The 23,817-nt window shown below is 45.3% G+C and overlaps 1 protein-coding gene across 4 annotated transcripts in view; it reads left to right on the forward strand.

The window, feature by feature from the left end:
• LOC310780163 (protein NLRC3-like) overlaps positions 1–23,817 on the forward strand; it is a 121,744-nt gene that overhangs the window by 25,326 nt on the left and 72,601 nt on the right. For all 4 annotated transcript variants that reach the window (XM_083640729.1, XM_083640726.1, XM_083640728.1 and 1 more), the window contains 6 exons: positions 5,776–5,892; positions 8,521–8,611; positions 9,224–9,496; positions 10,589–12,383; positions 13,027–13,200; positions 13,581–13,754. In XM_083640729.1, the coding sequence (XP_083496855.1) occupies positions 8,530–8,611; positions 9,224–9,496; positions 10,589–12,383; positions 13,027–13,200; positions 13,581–13,754 (2,498 nt within the window). In that variant the 5' untranslated portion in view covers positions 5,776–5,892; positions 8,521–8,529. The remainder of the gene's footprint in view (positions 1–5,775; positions 5,893–8,520; positions 8,612–9,223; positions 9,497–10,588; positions 12,384–13,026; positions 13,201–13,580; positions 13,755–23,817) is intronic.

Below are 23,817 nucleotides of genomic sequence, written 5' to 3' on the forward strand. Positions count from 1 at the left end.
TCTTGCTAATATATGACTCAATGAACCTTATTCAACTGTGAGCATTTGACTCAAAGTTAAAATTATTTTTTTTCAAACACTTTTCACGGTGTGAATGTGGGCATGTGTAACAGCTCACCTTAAGATGTGTAGAAAACATAATTTATGATTAGATCCTGTTGGCGTGTCAGGAAATATAAATAATCAGTTGAATATGCTGCTGTGGAACAGATCCTTGCGCTCTCGGATTACGCATTTGACAAACTTAACAAACTGTATGGCAAGACAACATAAATGAACAATGTTTAGTGATTGTAGAGATATCTCTGTGCACCTGCAGAAAACTGCGAGCCAGGAATGCGCAAGACCACACCTGGTATTTAGACCAGCAGAGTGGAAAGTCTGTGTGCCAAAAAAATAAATAAATAAAACACTGCTCCGGCCCGATACACGCTTTAGACTAGAGTGTGCGTTGTCAAGGTGTAGCCTATTTCTTTGCGGAGTGGGGGAGAAAGCAAGCGGGACAGCTGTGCCCAGTCCCTGAGCAGCGGCTCGTGCGATTCTGAACAACACAGAGTGCAAACATGTCTGTGATCCACAGCTGATTTTAGGATGTATCCAACGTTCACATTCCTGTATCTATCTGAATGCAGCAGGCTCGTGTTTACTGCTATTGACGGTTTTAACTTGACAACAAAAACATTCTAAATTGAACCCCCGCTCACTTCCTGTTGCAGTGTTTGCTATGGACATAAAAGAAAAAAAAACATTCAAGTGCAGGACTGACCATTCCGTGAAAACCGTCTATACAGCTGAGCAGCGAAAACAAAAGTAACGTTGTCGAGTGAATATTTCTGCAGTTTGCCGAATGCTGAGAAAAAGGAAGTGCTGTGGGGTTGCGCTCTGGTGAAAACCGTCTATAGCGAAATTATATGAAGACAGTGACATATAATAAAAAAAACAATGAGTTGAAACGTTTATTTCAAGCTGCAGGAATGCAGTAAACTTGGAGAAATATGGACTTGAAAATCAATTTCGGAGTGGGGTGGTTAAATCAAATTTCGGAGTGGGGGGGTTTCGGAATGGGGGGGTTCTGAGTGGGGGGGTGTCGGAACGGTGGTGTTTCGGAATGGAAGGCGGTCCCCGGACGTTCAATATTAATAAACTAAATGAGCGAGTAAACGGAGGAGCAGTGAGCTGCTCTGCTCTGTCGCTGTCTGTCTGGGTGCAGCAGGGATGTTTGTTGTAGGCACCGTCACATCACAGCAGGGCGGGGCTTCAGGGCTCTGACTGGCCGGGGGTGCAAGCCCCGCTCAGTTGAACTGCACGATAATGACTAATGAGCATACAGTAGCAACACAGAGTAGCCAATAGGAGCTTAAGGCTGCTTTATACTCACCATGCCGTGAAGGGCGCGGGGGTGGAGCGAGGGCCGCCAGCGTCAAATGACGTCAATGTGTTGGGCGTGGTTGGGCGCTACCTCCGTAGGGCGCCCACCGTGTAGCTGAAGATTTTTCTCACAGCGCGACCTCCGCACGGCTTCTCTCAAAACATGGCCGCTTTCAAGCCACTGAGCTCTGAACACTGAGTTTCCCCACATTTCTTGACTCATGTGGTAGGCTGAACTTTGATTTGCAACTGTTAGTTTTTAGTCATTTCTCCAAGTAAATGTGTTGTGTTGCCTGAGAACTGAAATGGCTATTCAGTAAAAACAAGTTTGGTGATTCATTCATGTGCGAATGTATGGTCATTTGAGAGTGAAAGCGCACTCAGTACTACACATAATAGCGTTTCATTGCGACTTTTCATGGGCTGTTCTCACTATTACCATTGTACAATACATGCTGATCACTTGGCTGATCACTTCTGAGTATAAAAGCATCTGCCCCAGCGCGAGGTCCGCACGGTGACATGCGGAGCTCCACCCCACGGAGCTTGCTCGAGTATAATAAGCCTTAGACACTATAGTCTTGCTGAAGCGTGTATGCAGAATGCTACTCTATCGATACGGCATGCTGTGACGTGTGTCTGCACAACCCGTTCTCACTCCGAGCGCGTAGCATATTGACGCTTTGTCCCGTCCCTTGTGCGTCGCTTGTTACTAACATGGTACCCTTGAGCGACACATGAAACGACTTGGGCTTTCCGACTAAACTCAATGCAAACCCATGGAAGTCATCTTTGACGCTTATGGCAACTGCTCCCCCATTAGCCTAACTGCTCCCCCGTTAGCCTAACTGCTCCCCCATTAAGGTCTGGAGGAGCTAACCTCTCCCAGACCCTAACCCTAAACCTAACCTCTCCCACCCCATGCCTAAACCTAACCTCTCCCAGACCCTAACCCTAACCCTAACCTCTCCCACCCCATGCCTAAACCTAACCTCCCCCAGACCCTAAACCTAACCTCTCCCACCTCCCACGCCTAAACCTAACCTCCCCCCAGACGCTAATGGGGAGCAGTTGACTAATGGGGGAGCAGTTAGGCTAATAGGGGCGCAGTTGCCATAAGCGTCAAAGTTGACTTCTATGGGTTTGCATTGAGTTTAGTCGGAAAGCCCAAGTCGTTTCATGGGTCGCTCAAGGGTACCATGTTAGTAACAAGTGGCGCATAAGGGGAGGGGCAAAGCGTCAATATGCTACGTGGTCGGAGTGAGAACGTGTTGGTCTGCGTAGTGTACGTGCTCACACGTTGCTGCTGTTTAAGCTAGTAAAGTGTCAAAAGTAAACTGGTTCCAGTGTTTTCTAGTGTTTCAGCTCAGTGTTCAAGTGGCTGATTTAAGTGTTGATCAGAGTGAAGGTCTGTGGGTAGAAACTGTCTTTGTGTCTGGTGGTTTTGGCGTACAGTGCTCTGTAGCACCTGCCAGAGGGGAGGAGTTCAAACAGATCATGGCCAGGGTGAGATTAGTTAGTCAAGTCAAGTCAAGTCAATTTTATTTGTATAGCGCATTTACAAGCGGCTGAGCCGCAACCAAAGTGCTTCACAAAAGTGCAAGAAGGCATAAACAAGTGATATACGCTATATAAAGCATTAAAAATATAATAAAATAAGTAGAAGAGTTAAAAGACATTGACTAGCTACACAGCAAAAGAAAATTAAAAAGGTGGCTGAGGGCTTTATTTAAAGGCTAATTCAAAAAGGTGGGTCTTCAAGTGGGATTTGAAAGTGTCCAGGGTCTGAGCTGCACGGATGCGGAGAGGGAGGCAGTTCCAGAGTCTAGGGGCTGTTACTGCAAAGGCTCTGTCCCCCCTGGTTTTTAACCTGGACCTGGGCACCTCCAAAAGCAGGTGGTCGGCTGACCGTAGTGCTCTGGAGGGGGTATGGTGGTGTAAGAGATCGGACAGGTATGTGGGGGCTAGACCATGGAGGGATTTGTACGTGATGAGCAGAAGCTTAAAGTCGATGCGGTATCGGATGGGGAGCCAGTGGAGTGATGCAAGCACCGGGGTGATGTGCTCACGCTTTTTTGTGCAGGTGAGGAGTCGGGCGGCTGCATTCTGGACCAACTGTAGGCGACGAAGCTGTGATTGGCCGATACCAGTATAAAGGGCATTGCAATAGTCCAGTTGTGATGTTATGAAGGCGTGTATAACTGTGGCTAGGTCCCTCTGGGGCAGGTAGGCCTTGGTCTTGGCTAGGGTTCTCAGGTGAAAGAAACTTTTCCTAACCACTGCACTAACCTGCTTCTCGAACTTGAAAGCACTGTCAAGGATCACGCCGAGGTTTCTGACAGAGGTCCGGATGGTAGAGGCGAGGGGGCCTAGGGCATCAATGGAGGGGGCGGGGGGGGTTTTCCCAAAGATGATGATCTCCGTCTTGCTCTCATTAGGTTGAGGAAGTTAGCGCCCAACCATTCTCTGATGTCAGCCAGACAGTCGAGAAGTGGCTGGAGTGCAGCCACTAGTAGTGAGGATCTTTCCTGCCCTTTTCTTGACTCTGGAGGAGTACACGTCTTGTCTCCAATTTCAAGGCCTGAGGCAGTCAAATTCCTATCAAACTTAGTCTTGTTTCTCTCTGTTACTTTCTGGCCATTTCGAGACGCCTGGTAGCTGTCTTCTAAACGAGCTGTGAGGTATTGTACGTACTGTGAATGAGATTTCTACTGATCTGCTTTCAAGGGCAATCCATAAGATAGGTCAACAGGCAGTCGGGGTTTACGCCCGGACATTAACTCATAGGGATTGAACCCTGTTACCTCATTACGTGTACAATTGTATGTATGCATAGGCAATTCCAGGCTTTCCAACCTGGGGGTGCACCATCACGGTCGAAAGTGTACCCCATTAGGGGGGTTTCCAGGGGGGGCAGTGCCCCCCTGCCCGAAGATTTTCTTTTACATTTTAAAGTAAAATGCATTAATCTGGTACACTCTGAGAGCAAAATGAAGAGGCTAGTAGATCTATGAAGAACTACACACATCACAATAATATCCTCTTCACTATGCTGTGGTTTTACAACGGTGAATGTTGAATACTAATGTTGAATATAATGAAATATAGATATATTACGACACATTATATATATGTATTACATATATATACAGTATATATATACAGTATATATATATATATATATATATATATATATATACAGTACCGTAAATCCTCTAATAGTGACCGGGGCCTTTATTTACTGAGCCGCAGAGAGCCCCCGGCCTTTGTTGGAGCGAGGCCTATATTAGAGTAGAGGCCTTTATTTCTTAAAATTAAACTCTCATGGACATACTCCTTTATTTTCATGACTTTTATTGCAAAATATTGCATAAAACCAAACAACGCAAATAAATATTGGTGGTCACTCACTCACTCAGTATCCTCCTCCTCATCTAGTATGTCGGTCTCCTCAGCGTCCTCATCATCATCAACATCATCCAGAACAACAAGTTCATTGTTGACCAGTTCCTCTTCATCTTCCTCATCCTCGGCTGCCTGTCTGTTCTCCTGGTCCCGCTGACGCAGCCTCCCGTCCAGCGGCGCAGGGCTGTCCCTGCTTGAAGCAGTGGATGAGGTTGTCTTCACTCCCGTCAGTTTTCACAGACTGTCCACAAACTTGGAAGGACTTTTTGATCAGATCCTTGTCCAGCTTGTCCCAGGCGGCGATCACCCAGTCCACAAGCAGGCGTCGGGCAGGCGCTTTTAGGTTTCCACCTCCAGCTGTGTACTGCTTATCTGCGTCCCCAGTCATCCACTGGTCGTAGGCATCATGCAGGCTCTGCTTGAAGGGCTGATTCCACATCACACTGTCCCGAATTTTCCGCTGCATATTGCACAACGCTCTCTTTAAACTTAACGTCAAACTTTCGTCTGGTTCGTTTGGTTGGTGCCATGTTTGTTTTTATTTCTCTGGTTTGTCTGCGTTACGTCCATTTACGTCACACGGTAGATGCGTTGTGTTATGGGAAATTTACAGTACTGTATTCACCGTAGTTTTTGCTCCTTCGTTTTTTTTTTTTTTTTACCCAGCCTGTATTGAGGGAGGGGACTTTATTTGTCTGTGCAGGCCGTGCCCCTGTCCTATATTAGAGTAGATGCCTGTAATGGAATAGAGGCCACTATTAGAGGATTTACGGTATATATATATATATATATATATCGATTGGATTTTGTTTAAATCGTTTACATGTAGACATTTATTGTTTTATTATCTGGCCACAAGGGGGTGCACGTGCATCCGGTGCACCAATGTAAAATCGCCAGTGTACAGTACTAAGAGTTTTGCAAACTCTTTCCAATGTGACTTTTGCTTGTTCTCCAATGTTCCTAACATGCCTAACAATATTCTGTTAAATCTTTCGACAGGGTTACCCCATGGGTAGTATGGAGTTGTTCTGATTTTCTGAATACCTGCGACTTCACATAGCTCCTTGATCAATCTGGATTCAAAATCAGGCCCTTGGTCGCTGTGCAACTGCTCAGGTATGCCATAACAAACAAAAAAGTCATCCCACAAGCAACTGTCCTCACTCTCTGGTTGGGTGTGGGAACTGTGATCGCAAACTTAGTGGTCAGTGTACAGTTTTTTTTTATATTATAATTTTTGGTGCATTTCGCCTTATATTATTTTTATATAGGACAGTAGGTAGACAGGAAAGGTGGGGGGAGAGAGAAGGGATGACATACAGCAAAGGACTGCAGGTCGGATTCTAACCCGGGTCGGCCGCGCGAAGGGCCGAGCCTTCGTAGTATGCGTGCTACCAGGTGAACTACCAGGACGCACAGGTTTTTGTTTTTCTCACTGGCATCTGGAGGACTGCTCCAAACGTATTTTCATTGTACTTGTACAGTGACAATAAAGTTACTTACTTATGGATATCCTTTGTGTTGCTACTATCGTCCTCAATCGACAGGAAATCCATACTCTAGGGGTCTCGTAGTCTTTGGGCTCTATCGTTGCATCGGCCTATGAACTGCGCTCAACGCCAGACGCAGCCCAGAGTAGTGGGCGTGGACCAGCGCACTTGATATTTTGGTATCGGCGCTACACGCAGCATTAAGCATTACAACCACGCCTTTTAAGTGTAAAATTATGCACTGATCTGCTCATTGGGTAAGTGCAGTAAACGAATCACATGCTTCACTTTTCAGTTCCAATTCCACGGAGCGATCCAGTCCGGCTTCAGAAAAGCCGAGGGCTCTGATCTCCCCCCCTCCCTTTTATCCCCTCTGTGTCTCCATATGTAGGCTATTATTCCATATTATTCTCAAACCAATCTAAATGCAGTTTAAATACTGCAAGCATGTAAATATGCTACACTATAGCAAGATCAAAGTGAAAATAATGTTCTAAACGCATCAGCTAGAAAAATATAGCCTATCCCTATATGATGAGATTAATTAGATTGGTGAAAGTTTGTCCAGAATGATATTGTTTTCTCTCCCCTGCTGCACAGGTAGGATGATGCACATAAATATAGCCTACATTATGTAAAGTCATTGCAGAAATGTGTTTTTATTGTAAAACTAAATGTGAAGTAGGGCCAATTTATTGGAGCAGACATCACAGTATAGCACATGACAGTAGAAGCGTGTTACGCTGTCACTTATCTAAATCACGTTAAATCGACGAGGGATATATATAGGCCCAGGATGACATATATGTTTCACATAGGGTTGGGTTTGGATTTCGCAATTTGATTTTGTCCTATATTGAAATGTTCTACAATAGCATGTTGTGGAACATTACACATTATTTAGATCTATTTCGATGTACCTTTCTATCTATTTAGGCTAATTTCGATGCGATTTATTATCGAAATGTATTAGCCCAATGCATGCTGGGAGATTTCACATGTCTGGCTGTTGCAGGGAAGCCAGGCAGTGAATGTTTGCCCAGAATTATCTTGTTTTCTCTCGCCTTCACGGCACAGGTAGGATGATGCCGGTGTGCGGATTGTTTCTTTTTTCACTGCAAGGATGATGCAATAGCCTCTGAATGTCACAGGCTCAAAACTGTCATGTTAGAAAAAACTGTCATGTTGTTATACTATGTACGGTAGAACAACTTATTTTTTCTGAGAGAGAGAGAGAACTGGCAAACTTTTTTTCAAGCAGTCATATTGTGTCAGACTGATGAGCAAGGAAGAGGGAGTGACACAGAGAGAAGGGACAGAGGAAAGGGCAGAGGAGCGCTCCGCGCAACCAGCGCACTGAATAGGCCTGGTTTTCAAAAGCGCAAAGCGCTAAATTAACGCCAAGTGGGAAGATATCATTAGGCCGGTATTTAAGGCCGAAACGCCCATTCTCGCCCATTCTGGGACTGCGCCACGCCCATTTAGCCTAAAGCGCATCTCGGGGCCTAAAGCCATGTTGATATCTTCCCAAGGCAGGCGCAAGGCACGTTTTTTTGCGTGTAAGGCCAGTTTTTGCGCCGAAGGCCTGTGGGAGAATAGGGCCCTTTATGTTTACCAGGGGCGCTGCTTTTTCAGGAAGACCTTTTCTGCAAAACATTTACAAAATTTCCTGTAAAACTAGTTGGTATGTAACCTGGTCTCCATCCTGCCTTTTCCGGTATAATACATCGTCATGTAGTTCCAATAGATTCCATTCCCTTAGCAGGATTATTGACGATTTTCTCAGACCCTGAGTAAACCATGGTTTATCGACAGGTGTGTATGCTATCTGGAGAAGTGGAGGAGCACACCTATATGAGGAACCCCACCCCTATTTTACAATTGTAAAAACAAACCCTTGGAGAAAAGGCATGGGAGCTCCGCTCCCCTGTGCTCCCACAGCACTACAACCCTGTTTATCTGTGTTACTGGATACAATCTTGCCTGGTTTCACAAGTGGAAAACAAATGTTGAAAGCAGAGTTGAATAGAGATAAGACAATTTAATAGGGTAAATGTGGATCTGGTTGCTTATACACAGCGTGAAGTATCATCAATCAGCCTTTCAAAGTGTTCATGATTTCATTTGCTGAAGATTCTGCCTTTTTATTTTTTAATTAATTGTTTATATTTTAATTTTTTTTCAGCCTATTTCTGACACTTTACAATAGATAAAGTTGGTTCTTGGAGTTGGATATTTCCTGTGATTTTATCAGGGAGCAACAATGGCGACGGATAAAGAGAAGGGCTTGCAAGCGCTGAAGGATTTGAAAGAGGCAGAGTTCAACATGAAGGATCTAATGCAGAGTTAAGTCATGGGAAGATTAAAAAGGGGACATTTGAAAAAAGATAGAAGTTATCTAAACATGCCAACAATTTATATAAAGTGCAGGCTGTCATTGTATCTACTTTTGTTGACCTACATCCAGACAATAGATGTGCAGAGAGACAGGCAGCCTTGTGAGAGTATGTGTTCATTGTATTGTATTTGTGTTTAGTAATTTCTATGGATTTATAATAGACAGTGGGTGAATTCTCACTTTAGTCACCTTGTACATGTTGCATCGTCACTTTATCCATAACGCCAGTAAAGAGGGTCCTCAGGGGTATCAGAAAAGCGAATTAGATCAAGCAGCCATAGAACAGAATGATTAAAGGCAATTATCAGGAAAAACACAAACAGCCTACTATTTCACCAGCGATAAATCTGACAATTTGATTATTTGTGATTTTGAAATATTAATTGATCGATTTCAGACAGTAACATTTTGGAGATAGAAAATAAGCAGACATAAACATATATTTTTCAAATGAAAGCCTTCATGTTGTAATCCTTCAGAAGCAAAGTAGCCTGATATAAGCTGATTTTAGCCTGGTCCTCACTCCAACCAGCTCATTTTTCATTCCCTTTCTCTTCAGAGCAACACTTTGTGGATGAACATCGGGATGAGCTGATCCAGAGAGTGGCGATGGTCGCACCGATCTTGGATAAACTCCTGAAGGAGAATGTTGTCACGCAAGAAGGCTACAACAATGTGATATCTAAACCTACCACCCAGGAGCAGATGAGGGAACTGTATACGTCACTGAATGCTAGTGGGAATAGAGGCAAAGATATATTCTGTGATATCCTTAAGAAAGAGCAGAAATTTCTTGCAGAGGACCTTGAGAAACGGGACAATCAAGAAAATGGTAAGTTGGACAGTGATTAACAGAAGAACATCTAAGAGCAAGGGGCACTTAATTGGGTGGAAGATATGGGCAGAAATAGATGTTATGGAGTAGAATACTCTTCAGTTTATTGCATATTATATATATTGTTATGTATATGTGTACTATTTGTGAACATGTACATGGGTTCGCTGCATGTATCCCCAAGTCTGCTTTGTAGACACCTTGCTTGTTTCGGGTTAGTGCTTGATTATTATTATTAGTGATTGAGTAATTGATGTGCTGCCCCAGCCATGATAGACTCCTCTACCAGCCTACTTAAGCCTGTAACGAGCAGCTGAGACAATGGCTGACGATGGTCTGGAGACCAAAACGTTACTTTTTATTTTTTATGTTTGTATCACTTGTTACTTTTTTTGCATTATGGTGAATTAAAGCCGGATTTTTTGCATCCGTATGCCTAACTTTTTTTTAAGTGTGCGAGGCCTCTTCACTCTTTGTTTGGACTATTTACCTGGCCTCACGCACCTTGAGCAATCGGTTGTAAGCCTGAGTTTTAAAGAGCGCAAACTTGCTCTGCTACTACAGAAAATAGATGTGAAATTTAATTGTTTATATTTTAATTTGAATTGCTCAATTTGAATAGATGCATTAAGAACTTGATTCTCACTTTAGTCACGTTGTACATGTTGCATCATCACTTTCTCCATAATCCCAGTAATGTAGTTCCTCAGGGGTATCAGGCCTTTTATACAATCATTACCAATGTTATGTGTATTGTCTGAAAGGTTTCCCCCCAAGTAGTTTACATACTTGAACATAACAAACAGCATGAGAAGTGCAGCTAGCTGTTTGGTTAACATACACAACCAGAGCTTTATGGGAATCAGCACAGTGTGGAATCCGATTGGTTGCATGAAACTCCTGGTTGTGTAATAATAACCGACTCAACAACAGCTACCTTATACCTTACACCAGTCAGGACCTGTTGTCCACCCAGCAGTAATGAGCTGAATAGAGTCCGTTGAGTTGCAAATGTGTAAATTATCAGTAAATGATTGCATTACTCTTTACTTGCCTCTCATTGATTTACTCTGTTGTTTATTCATTTAGAAACGTCTGCAGAGTGTCAACGTCAACACAAATGTAATATGAAGGAGAAATTTCAGTGTTTGTTTGAGGGGATTGCTAAAGCAGGAAACCCGACACTTGGGAATCAGATCTACACGGAGCTTGCCATGACAGTGGGAGAGAGTGGAGGTGTCAATGATGAACATGAGATCACACAGATTGAAGCAGCATCCAGAAGCCAGAGACCAGAAACACCAATCAAATGTCAAGACATCTTTAAACAGTTATCTGGAAGAGATAAACCAACCAAGACAGTGATGACACAGGGAGTGGCTGGCATTGGGAAAACAGTCTTAACAAAGAAGTTTACTCTGGACTGGGCTGAAGACAAAGCCAACGAGGATATAGAGTTCACATTTCCATTCACTTTCAGAGAGCTGAACCTGCAGAAAGATAGAGTGTGCAGCTTGGTGGAGCTTATTCATCACTTCTTTCCTAAGATTAAAGAAGCCGGAATCTACAGCTTTGACAAGTTTAACGTTGCGTTAATTTTTGACGGTCTGGATGAGTGTCGACTTCCTCTAGACTTCCAGAAGAACGAGATCCTGACTGATGTTACAGAGTCAGCATCACTGGACGTGCTGCTGACAAGCCTAATCAGGGGGAATTTGCTTCCCAAAGCTCGCATATGGATAACCACCCGACCTGCAGCAGCCAATCAGATCCCTGATGAGTATGTTGACGTGGTGACAGAGGTGAGAGGCTTCAATGACCTACAAAAGGAGGAGTACTTCAGGAAGAGATTCACAGATGAGGAGCAGGCCAACAGAATCATCTCCCACATCAAGACCTCACGAACCCTCCACATCATGTGCCACATCCCAGTCTTCTGCCACATGATTGCTAATGTTCTGGAGTCTGTGTTGAAAACCAATAAGAGAGAAGACCTTCCCAAGACCCTGACTGAGATGTACATCCACTTCCTGGTGATTCAGACAAAACGGCAGAACGTCAAGTTTCATGGGAAAACTGAGAAAGATTCACACTGGACACCAGAGAATAAGAAGATGATTCTCTCTCTGGGAAAACTGGCTTTTGAGCAGCTGGAGAAAGGCAATCTGATCTTCTATGAAGACGACCTGAAAGAGTGTGGCTTTGATATCACATCAGCCTCAAAGTACTCAGGAGTGTTCACACAGATATTTAAAGAGGAGCGTGGTGGGTGGGGGGACAAGGTGTTCTGCTTTGTCCATCTGAGCCTTCAGGAATTTCTGGCTGCTGTTCATGTCATGGTCTCATTCATCGATTCTGGTGTCAATCTGCTGTCAGAACCACAATCAAAATCCCTGTGGTCTCTGAAGTTAGGAGTCAAATCTAAACCAAATGTCTACCAGAGTGCTGTGGACAAGGCCTTAGAGAGCCAAAATGGACACCTGGACTTGTTCCTGCGCTTCCTCATGGGCCTTTCACTGCAGACCAATCAGAAACTCCTACGAGGCCTGCTGACACAGAGAGCAAGTAGCTCACAGACCAATCAGAAAACAGTCCAGTACATCAAGGAGAAGATAAAGAAGAATCTGTCTCCAGAGAGAAGCATCAATCTGTTCCATTGTCTGAATGAGCTGAATGACCGTTCTCTAGTGGAGGAGATCCAACAGTCGCTGACATCAGGAACTCTCTCCACAGGCAAACTCTCCCCTGCTCATTGGTCGGCTTTGGTCTTCATCTTACTGTCATCAGAAGAAGAGTTAGACGTGTTTGACCTGAAGAAATACTCTGCTTCAGAGGAGGCTCTTCTGAGGCTGCTGCCAGTGATCAAGGCCTCCAATAAATCTGTGTAAGTGCTTAGAAAACTGGATAGATTGAAACAAGGAAAAAATCAATGCTCTTGTTTGTCTCTATCACTAATTGCCAGACACTCACTCACTGATTCCCCATTGTTGAAACAGACATGTGTGGGTCTTGGCCATAGGGATAGGTACGTGCTAGAGAGCCGGGATTTGAGGGGTGTGTAGGGTTATTGACTAGGGACCTATGTGGGGTGTTTGGGGGGAGGGGTCATAGGGATATGAAGTAGGTGACATATAACAGTGACATATTATGTGTGTTGCTTGGGGGGGGCGGGGAATCAAGAGAGTGCTGTGGTCTAAAAGGTTTGTGATCGTTCAGGAGCTCACACTCACACATACATTCATACCTGCAAGCTGACCAGTACAAGTCTGATCTGCTCGCCACAGGAGCATTTGGGGTGAAGGGCCTTGCTCAAGGGCACCTCAGTGGTGGTAATGCGTTCCACTTATCCCACCCAGATTTACCCTGCCATTAGTACAATTTTCAAAATTGTGAACTATGAACGTGAACTACTTCATTTAAAGCTGTGTGAACTGAACTTTGGGCTAGCTTTTATGTGAACTTGCACAACAGTGGACAGCAGTCTGGGTCTGGCTTAACTAGGCTTGCCTGGTCTTGTTCTCCTTCAGGCTGAGTGACTGCAATCTGTCAGAGAGAAGCTGTGAAGCTCTGGCCTCAGTTCTCAGCAGCCAGTCCTCTAGTCTGAGAGAGCTGGACCTGAGTAACAATGACTTGCATGATTCAGGAGTGAAACTCCTCTGTGCTGGACTGGAGAGTCCACACTGCAGACTGGAGACTCTCAGGTAATATCCATTCACTTTTTTTCCCCCTTTTTTCAATTGAATTGACACATTTCTCCGAACTAAGGTCTGTGCTGACCTGAACTGTGTTGGATTTTTTTCTGCTTAATTTTTAAAAGTTTTGATGTCAACATGTAGCACTCTTTTGTAACTCCTGTCAATTACTTTCCATGACGATATTTCACCATTCCCTCTCCTTGCATCATCAGTTGATGCAAGGATTGCAAGGATGAATTTGACTGTATTGTGCAACTATTTTACAGCTGTATACATAAAGATATCGAACATATAGCTTGCTTTGGTGTGTGTGTGTGTGTGTGTGTGTGTGTGTGTGTGTGTGTGTGTGTGTGTGTGTGTGTGTGCGTGTGTGTCTGTGTGTGTAGGCTGTCAGCCTGTATGGTCTCAGAGGAAGGCTGTGCTTCTCTGGCCTCAGCTCTGAGCTCCAACCCCTCCCATCTGAGAAAGCTGGACCTGAGCTACAATTATCCAGGAGCATCAGGAGTGACGCTGCTTTCTGCTGGACTGGAGGATCCACACTGGAAACTGGACTCTCTCAGGTATGGAGAGGCAATATCTGCTAGAAGGCTGAGAATCACACACATTCTCTGTCACCCTGACTATGTTTACTATACATCAGTCGCGGCAGGTGAGCTTGAAAGCAAGGGAGGTTAGTTACTAATTTTTTTATGATTTTTTTTTGTTTCTTTTGCAGTTTTAAGACAAATTTAGAGAAATATCTCAGTTTAATTTCGCATTAGGATTAGACTGTTGTGATGTCATTATTCAGTTTTAACCATCAATAATTGGTCCTTTTCTCATTATTTAATTTCTCAGAGTAAATACTGAATATTTATTTCGAGATTGTTGTCAATTATTTGTGCTCTTATGGTTATTATTAGCTTATTTACTCACTTCTACACTAGCTTAGATTGTGTTAATTATGGAAGGAATTATAGTGAAAATAGATTATCCCCCCTTTTTGCTGGGGACCCCCTTTGAAAACCACTGGCTTATAGGCTACAACTGCTGTGAGAAGCTGGTGATTTTTTGCACATTTACCAACATACTCATTTAGTTCCATTCAATTGCATGGAGGGGAAAGTTACCATCAGCTTTGAAGCGTTATTTACCCCCCCCCCCTCCCCCCCTCTTTCCAACATGCTAGGTTGACATGCTTGGTCCAAATCGATTCCTTGTTTCTTCTACTTTCATACGGTATAAAGATCATCACTCTAGCTTTAAAAGGGAGCTCCCTGTCAGCCATTGTTGTACTGGCCAAATTCAGTTTAAAAATGTGGGAGTTTAAGGTCACCGTTTTTATTTGCATTTTGACAGGCTATGCAGCATGAAACATTAATACAAAAGAAATAGCGCTGCTTGGTGGACCATTTGCATGCAGAATTGAACTTGAACTTAATTGACTTACTTGCACATCCATGCCGTCTGTAACCGGTGCGCGTACAGCCGATGACGTTGCAGTATCCCAGTGTTTGCTTTGTTGAGATTTCAGCCTCCATGTGTACCACGCCGCCCTCTCTAAACTCGCATTGTAGAAAGTCATGTTGGGCCGCTCGCACAATACAATGCAACGTCTGTCTGGCTTGTGAGCTAACTTACTGCTTGATAAAAAAAAATAGGAAAAGAGAAAGGGGAAAGTATAATATGGTGCTACTGTCTGTAAATCTATCGATTAGCCTACTGCCAGGTGGTCACAGCAAAGTGGAGGTCATCACTTCCTAGTAGGCAATGGAGCTGGATTCCACAAGATTTTCAGACGCATTCATCATTGGACAATACAATGTTAATCTTAGCAATCTATCCAATCAACAACCAATTTGGTTGAATAAATTAATTGATTGGTATTGATTGGTAAGGGCGGTTTAGGCTTCAGCTAAAAATGATTGGTTGAAAAACACATCATTTCACTGTTCCCTGTGAATTGCGAGTGTTTTTCAACCAATCATATATTTGCATTAGATAAATTAGCAAAGAAATAATTACCCTCAGGGGTAATGTTTTTGTACCGTACCCCTGAGGGCCGGGCCAGACTACTGTCTGCATGGAGCTCTCCTTTCCATCAGTGCCCTACAGGTGTCACTGTTGTTAAAGCATTTTAAGAATATAATTAATGAAAAAAGGAGCATCCGCACATCAGAAAAAACACATTTGATTGATATTTTATTAAAAAATATATATTATTATATAAAATCCCCAATCTCTTCTAAAAAATAGAGGAGGACCATCCTCCTCTCCCTCACTAGAAAAACCTCCTCTGCACATGCACACAATATTCTGTTCATTTTCTATTAGCATTCGCCCTTTAGGCTGGGTATAATCCCCTAGCGTGTCTGTTGCTGGTCTCCCAAAAATTATTCATGAGCTACAGCACGAGAAGACTGAAGAACTATGAGCGGCGTTAACCAGTGAGATGAGCCGTCATCTCACAAATCACAAATCCATGGCCGCTTCCCTCCTGGCGTTCAAAACTGTCAAGAATGCCGGTGCGGTTACATCACTGCAGATGACATGCACTACAAATGCTTTGTGTCTAGGACCGCGCCACACGGGGCTTGCTCTCCATCCCCAGCAGGCTGCCTGTCCCTACTGCAGAGAGCTGTCATATGAAAAGCTCCGCCGACGTGTGGAATACTTTGCCAACGTCGAGCTTGACGAAGCTGAAACCGCAAGCATCGCCACCGCGGCAGTCCCGCGAGTCAACCTTGCTCCACCAGCTCCCCTTACGACAGCAGCAGAGGACGATAATGGTGATGATGTCTTTTCCCTGGCCCCATCTGTCTCCCTTTCCCCACGTCCCCCGTCTGGAAACTTTGGGTCCGGGAAGATGCTCACTGGAGAAAAGGCATTAAAGAAAATTCCTGTTTTTTACACCCCATTATTAATTAATTATTATTATTATTAAAACAAGCTAACAGGCTAACAAATGAATAAACAAGACACAGATCACCAGTTACCTACCCTAGCCAACAGCAGTATGAAGCATGTCATTGGGGTTTTCAAGTGGGCACCTTCCTTCACCGATGTTTCGTTAAGTTAGGCCCACGACACCTCAAGAAGGCTTAACGGTGTAATCCAGCGTCCTGGAAAACCCCCCCTCCATGCTACCACTGCACAACTGCATATTACCTCAGTATCTAAGCCTAGCTATCCAGGTCGGTTCGGTATGACATTCTTAACTATACCACCACTGTCAATGATTCAGCCCTGTTGATGTGGACCATCAATCATGACCAACAACAAACAATCAATCTTACCTTAGCGAGCTCCCCAGCTAGCATGTTTCCTCTTTAGCCACAGCCATTCACTTGCTCGTTCTGCTGCCTGAGACATGTTGCTAACCGCAAGCTTCAGGCTCCGTCCCCGAATGCCCAACTCGGTTAGTAGGGCAATAATGGACTTTGCCACAAAACCATGGCAGCCCACCTCTACAGGCCACACTCGAGCCCTCCAACCTCGCTGTTCTGCCTCTGCTGCCATTTTAGCATACATAGCTTTCTTGCGCTCATAAGCCCCCAGGGGACTGTGAGTTCGATAAAATAAACTATCTTCTCTACCTCAGACCACAGTAACAAGTCCGGACGTAGCCGGGTCCTAACTATATATGCTGGGATGACTAGCTGTTCATTCAAGTCAACCCTCATTTCCCAGGCTCCACCTACACTTAGCTGCCCTAACTTGTGCCTGACCTTAATTGGTCTAATCTTTTCTCCCTCACATACAAATTTGATCTGTCTAGTCTCTTTGCTAGCAACTAGAGAATTTACTTCTAGCCGCTTTTCCTCAACTGGAGCTGCCAAACATTTCAACACCTGGTTGTGACGCCAGGTGTATCGCCCCTGGGAGAGACTGACCTTACACCCTGACAGTATATGCCTCAGTGTACATACACTAGAACACAACGGGCAGGCACCATCCTCGCCCAACCACTGATTTAAGTTCTGGGGAGATGGTAGCACATCATAAGTAGCCCCTATAATAAATCTAATTCTGCTGGCCTCCATGCTCCACAACTCTCTCCACTTCAACTTTCTCTTCTGGACACTCTCCCAGTTCCCCCACTGTCCTTGCTTTGCCTGCGACACTGCCTTAGTATATCTTACTGCCTCCTCTTGCCTATGTACTTCTTCAACTACCATCTTCCTCTTTTCTATTACTGATGCCTTGTTCCACACAGGTTTCCCTATGCACAACCCTAAGCCTCCACGCCCGTGCTGCACCTGGCCTATGAGATCCCTGTGAGCTGACTGTGCTTGCTGCACTGCCTCCTTTGGGTTCCACTTCCTCCCTGTTTTAACTGTGGGCGCTACACTCCTAACCACTGGATCCTTTGACTGAGTCAGAGTAATTTCCAGTCTAACCTTAGCACACTTGAACTCCTCTGTCAGGCTAGATAATGGCAATTCCAATATGCCTTTCCCATATAAGGCTGCACTGCTTAGGCAGCGTGGGACTCCGAGCCATTTCCTAATGAATGAGTTAATCATCCTTTCTAGCTTTTCTACCTTTGAAAGGGGAACCTCATACACTGTCAGTGGCCACATCAACCGAGGCAACAATCCAAACTGCAAACACCACAACTTTAACTTTCCTGGGAGCCCTGACTTGTCTATACTTGAAATACCTTAAATCATTTCCTGCCTCACCTCCTCAAACTGTCCCTTATCACTGAGACTTGCATCATACCATCTTCCCAAACTCTTGACTGGTTTCTCTAACACTGTAGGCACCACCTCATCATTTATAACAAACGTCTTACCTACTACCCTCCCTTTAATGATTTAAATACTCCTGGACTTACTTGGCTTCACTTTCATTCTAGCCCACTGCAGATTACAATTAAACTTATGCAACAATCTGCTAGTACATGGAGCAGTTGACGTCATAGTCGTCATACCATCCATGTATGCCCTAATTGGAGGGAGCCACAGCCCTCCCTGCAGCCTTTCTCCACCCACTACCCATTTTGAAGCCCTAATAATGATCCTCATTGCCATGGTAAAAGCTAATGGGGAAATTGTACACCCTGCCATAATGCCTATCTCCAGCTGCTGTCAAGCTGTAGTGTACTCTGCTGTGGTAAAGCAGAGTTGAATATCTAAGAAGTAGGCTTTAACTAAGCTCTTTATACTACCTGGCTGGCACTCGAAAGAAATCAAAAGCCTCCCATAACAGACTATGCGGCACTGACCCGAAAGCATTAGCCAGGTCTCTCTTCTCATGCCTAGCTGACTGGATTTGGTGCCAGATCATGCTGGTGTGCTCTAAGCACCCGGAGAAGCCGGGAATTCCAGCCTTTTGCACCGAAGTATCTATTAGCCTATTCTTTTCTAGGTAACTAGACAGCCTCTGTGCCACAACACTAAAGAAAACCTTCCCTTCAACATTAAGGTCTAAACTCACTTATCTCTAATGAGTCCCTTTCTTTAGGAATGAAGATGCCCCTTGCTCTGCGCCACGCCTTAGGAATAACCTGCTTCTTCCAGACTCCCTTCATCAGCTTCCATAGAAACTGCAACACATCTGGAGCACTCTTATACAGCTGGTAGGGGACTCCATTAGGACCCGGGGCTGAAGAGGCCCTTGCACGTCTCACTACTCCTTGAACTTCTTTCCACCTTGGTGGGCTATCATCACACTGGCTCTCTATTTCACCAATAGGTGGAATATCAGCAGGGACTGTCATCTCTCTAAACCTTTCCCTATCTTTGTGAACCTCCTCCAAATACTCCTCAAGCTTCTGCTTAGGTACCATAAGGCTACCATTCTTCTCCTTACTAAACTATGACATCACAAATCTAAATGGATCCTTATAGAATGCTATTCTAGCTCTCTCTTTCTTTTTCCTATTTTTCCTAATGCTCTCTGCTCTTCTTAAAACTGCCAACCGCTCCCTCACATCTGACTGCAAGCAATCAATGCCTTCCTTCTCAACCTCTGTAGCTTTCCTCCACTGCCTCTTAAGCTGTCTTCTCTGATGGATAAGTATCTATCTCTTGTTGGCGCCTAGATTTAACTACCTCACCCTCTAGTTTCTTCATTTTCTCAAAGACGCCAAACCTTTCTTTACCATAATCATAAATAAGATCTCCCATTTTCTCCAACTTACTCTCAGCAGTTCCTTTAAGCTTCCCCCTCTTTGGCTGGCTGGCCTCTCTGCCTTCCTCAGTGCTAGGACCTGCCTCAACATCAGGGGTGCTGATGTCCTGCGAGCTGTGGGTTACTTCCTGTCACTGGACTTCACCCGACTGACTTGATAAACTTCTTAAGAAATAATTATCAATGCGGGGTCCCTGTGTTCCCTCTACCAAGCACCTCTTCCTGCCTTGATGGATTCTAAGGCCCTTTAAAGTTGTTACCTTCTGCCAGCCACACAAGCAAACCTGACGCTTCTTCCCATCTAGATCTGAACTAGTGGCTTCCACTGACATGTTTTCCCTACTCATAGTCAAGTCCGTTCCAGAGTCAATAACCGTGTCAACCATAGGTGAGTCATCTTCCGCCCCTGCTCTCGCAGACTTTAGGGGTGTTTTTACATAATTCTGTTTCATAGCAAGTTTGGGTGTAACCAATGGCCTATTGGCCTTGGCTACTGCCACAATGAGCAGCTAAACCATTGCAGCCCCGGTGGGGTCTAATCCCTCCTGTCAGCTGTCTTTCCATGCTGTTACTAGGTCTTTCCCTAGTTGTCAGCTACACTATTCACAACAGTCACTAACCTAAGCTAGCTTTAGTATTAATTAATACACAGGACAAGATGTTACTATTCCTCGTGCCAAAATCCGAGGAAAAACACATTTAGAAGCCCAATTCAGAAAAACAAGCTAACATGCTAACAAACTAATAAACAAGACACAAATCACCAGTTACCTACCCTAGCCAACAGCAGTATGAAGCATGTCATTGGGGTTTTCAAGTGGGCCCCTTCCTTCACCGATGTTTCGTTAAGTTAGGCCCACGACACCTCAAGAAGGCTTAACGGTGTAATCCAGCATCCTGGAAACACCCCCCTCCATGCTACCACCACACAACTGCATATTACAAGACCAGACCTTATTTCCACCTTAACATATCGTCGCCAGGACCTCGAATCTCCAAAACAGCAACTTTTCAGGAAGTAAAAAAAACCTGTTTGCTCTTAAAATACTGAACCAAACGTCGTCAAAGTTGGCACATGTCTTAATTATAGTTAGTTTCCCGCTGAATGTGTCATTACTTTATTAATATCTTACCTGGATGAGCTCAAATGATGTTGCTTATATTATTATTATTATTATCAGTCCGACTTGGAAGCACTCTCTCCCGGCCAGTCAGGCGCTGATGGCCGCCTCGCCTCTGGTATGCTCATGCACGAGCCCCAAGCTCCGGGCCGCCGGGGCGCGCGCATGAGCAGCAGCAGTGCTCTGAGCCTCTCATGGCCGAGGCGGGGGCTTTGGCATGGGGTGAGAACAGTCTGACATAACGTAGCGTTAACGTTACTTTATTCAGTTCTCTCTCCTATCCACTCAAGAGGTTTCCACTACTCTTTTATCCTCTCTCTCCTTTGCTCTTGACTCTCTCTGCCCTCTGCCCTCTCACCTCGAAACCTCCTCGATCCTCTCCCCCTGCTCCTTGGTTGTCTGAATCTCTGCGAACTCATCGAACAGAGCTTCGGGCAGCTGAGAGGAAATGGAGAAAAACACAGAACCCTAGGGATCTCTCTGCTTACCACCTTATCCACTCTAACTTTACATGTGCTGTCTCAACAGCAAAAACCTCCTTCATTTCTGAAATCCAGTCCTCTGTCTCAAACCCCAGCAAACTATTTTCAACCTTCTCCTCTGTCCTCAACCCTCCCTCACCTCCCCCACCATCCTCCCTCTCTGGTGATGATTTTGTAACCTTCTTTGCTAAGAAGGTAGATGACATCAGCTCTTCTTTACCCCCTCCAGTCAATAGCTGCAACACTCCCGACTCCAACTCTCTGACCCCTGCTACAGGACCTCCTTCTCTCCCCTCTCCCCCGAAGAGGTCCTTAAGCTTGTCATGTCTAACCGTGCCACCTCCTGCAGCCTTGATCCTATTCCTTCCTCTCTTTTCCAATCCATCTCCACTGATATATCTCCCTTCCTCACTACCCTTATCAACTCCTCTCTATCCTCTGGTCTTGTGCCAGGTCCTCTAAAGACTGCTAGAGTCAAGCCACTCCTTAAGAAACCCTTCCTTGACCATACTGCCATCCAGAACTACCGATCTGTCTCTTCTCTCATTCATTTCCAAAACCCTTGAACAGGCTGCTTCCGAACAACTTTCTATCTATCTCTCCCAGAATTACCTACTAGATCCTCTACAATCGGGCTTCAAGGCTTCTCACTCTACTGAGATGGCTCTCCTTTCAGTCACTGAGGCCCTACACACTGCTAAGGCCTCATCCCTCTCCTCTGTCCTTGTCCTCCTTGACTTGTCTGTAGCTTTTGATACAGTGAATAACCAGATTCTTCTCTCTACTCTCTCTGATCTACGCATCTCAGGATCTGCACTCTCCTGGTTTGCCTCATATCTCTCTAACCGCTCATACCAGGTTCTATGGCGAGGATCCCTATCCAGATCCTGTACTCTTAGCACAGGTGTGCCCCAGGGCTCAGTCCTGGGCCCCTTGCTATTCCTTCTCTATATCAGATCTCTTGGTCATGTGATCTCATCTCATGGCTTCTCTTATCACTGCTATGCTGACGACACTCAGCTCTACCTCTCTTTCCCCCCCTCAGACACCCAAATCGAGGCACGTATCGCTGCATGCCTCAAAGACATTGGTGCTTGGATGTCTGCCCACCATCTCAAGCTGAATCTTGGTAAGACAGAGCTACTCTTCCTCCCCGGGAAAGACTGTCCCCTCACCGATCTCTCCATATCCATTGACAACACTACGGTGTTTCCCTCTCAAACAGCTAAGAACCTTGGAGTGATCCTTGACAATCAGCTGTCCAACTCAGCCTACATCGCAGCAACTGCCCGCTCCTGTAGGTTCTCCCTGTACAACATCTGCAAAATCTGTCCGTTTCTCACAAGGGAAGCAACACAACTCCTGGTCCAGGCACTGGTCATCTCTCGCCTGGACTACTGCAATGTTCTTCTGGCTGGGCTACCTGCTGCAGCCATCCGACCGCTTCAGCTCATTCAGAACGCTGCAGCCCGTCTGGTATTCAACCAACCCAAATTCTCTCATGTCACTCCCCTCTTCCGGGACATTCACTGGCTTCCCATCTCGGCACGCATTCAATTCAAAACACTGGTTCTGGCCTACAGGGCAGTACACCTGACAGCCCCCCTGTACTTACAATCTATGGTCAGGCTCCAAATCTCTCACCGTTCCCTCCGCTCCTCCACCAGTGCAGGACGCCTCGCCCCTCCTCCACTACGGGGGCTCAAAAGTCGCTCATCCCGTTCGCGACTCTTCTCGTCCCTGGCACCTCAATGGTGGAACGAGCTTCCACCTTCGGTCAGGACAGCCGAATCACTGCCGATCTTTCGGAAAAGACTAAAGACACACCTTTTCAGGCTCCATGGGCCCTTCTTGAACTAACTTCTTTCTCTCTTAAAAAAAAAACTAACCTGAACTAAACTTGTACCACTGTTCCTTCAGAAGTTGTAGTTGTCATAGACTGTGTTGCATAGTTGATTGCTCTATTGCTGACAAAAATGTGTTATTGTAAGTCACTTTGGATAAAAGCATCTGCCAAATAACATAATGTAATGTAATGTAATTCTTGACAGAGAAGAGCAGACAGAGGGAGAGCAGTTAAAACCAGTGGTGTATAAAAAAAGGTGAACAAGAACACAGTGCCAGGGAATAACAATGTTTAATTTCTAAAATATTAAAATACAAAAACAGTGACTATCTAAATCTAAATAATAAAAGACAGGGAGTTAAAATGCAGCTATCCAAAATGTAATTTAAAATGCAGCAGCTAAAAATGTCCTCTTTAAAATGCAGCAGCTAAAATGGCCAGGCTAAACCTCTGGGCCTGGCCCATAAAGTGCACGTGCTGGGTCACTGGGGGGAATCCTGCATCCGCCATCCAGGGGCCTCCTCTCCTCTTCAGGTCGAACCTGCAGGCGGAAACTGGAGGGGAGTCAACTGTCCTTTTTTTGTTATACCATTACTCGGCAATACCACAGACACAGGAAACACCTGGATTGTCGGAGACTTACGCGGAAGGGAGATATTTGACTCTCCCTCTGCTGGCCGCTAGCGAGCGGTGTTTCAAGGCTGGGTCTGGTCCAGGTCTGCCCCACTGCTTCTCGTCAGTTGCTCCGGCCAGGTTTAAAACAGGTTGCTGCTGCTGCTGCTTGGTTCTGCTGCTCTAGCGGCGAGCCGGGGAGCCTCACCCCGCCTGTGGGTCTCAGTAGCCTTGGTGGGCAACGTTAGGGTCTCCCCCTCTCTCTCCCATTTCCCGTCAGTCCTCTACGGTGCGCCCATAGGTACGCTGGGAGAGAGAGGGGCCCAAGCCGCAACGGCGCATTTGCCCACCCCTTACCTCCTTACCCACAGGCAGAGCCGTCAGCTGCTCCCCTCTCCGCCGCTTCTCGTCTGATGTGCTCCACTGTCAGTCACTGTCCTCACTG

This window comes from Poromitra crassiceps (genome assembly GCF_964638095.1).
Source record: "Poromitra crassiceps genome assembly, chromosome: 7".
Classification (NCBI taxonomy): Eukaryota; Metazoa; Chordata; class Actinopteri; order Beryciformes; family Melamphaidae; genus Poromitra; species Poromitra crassiceps.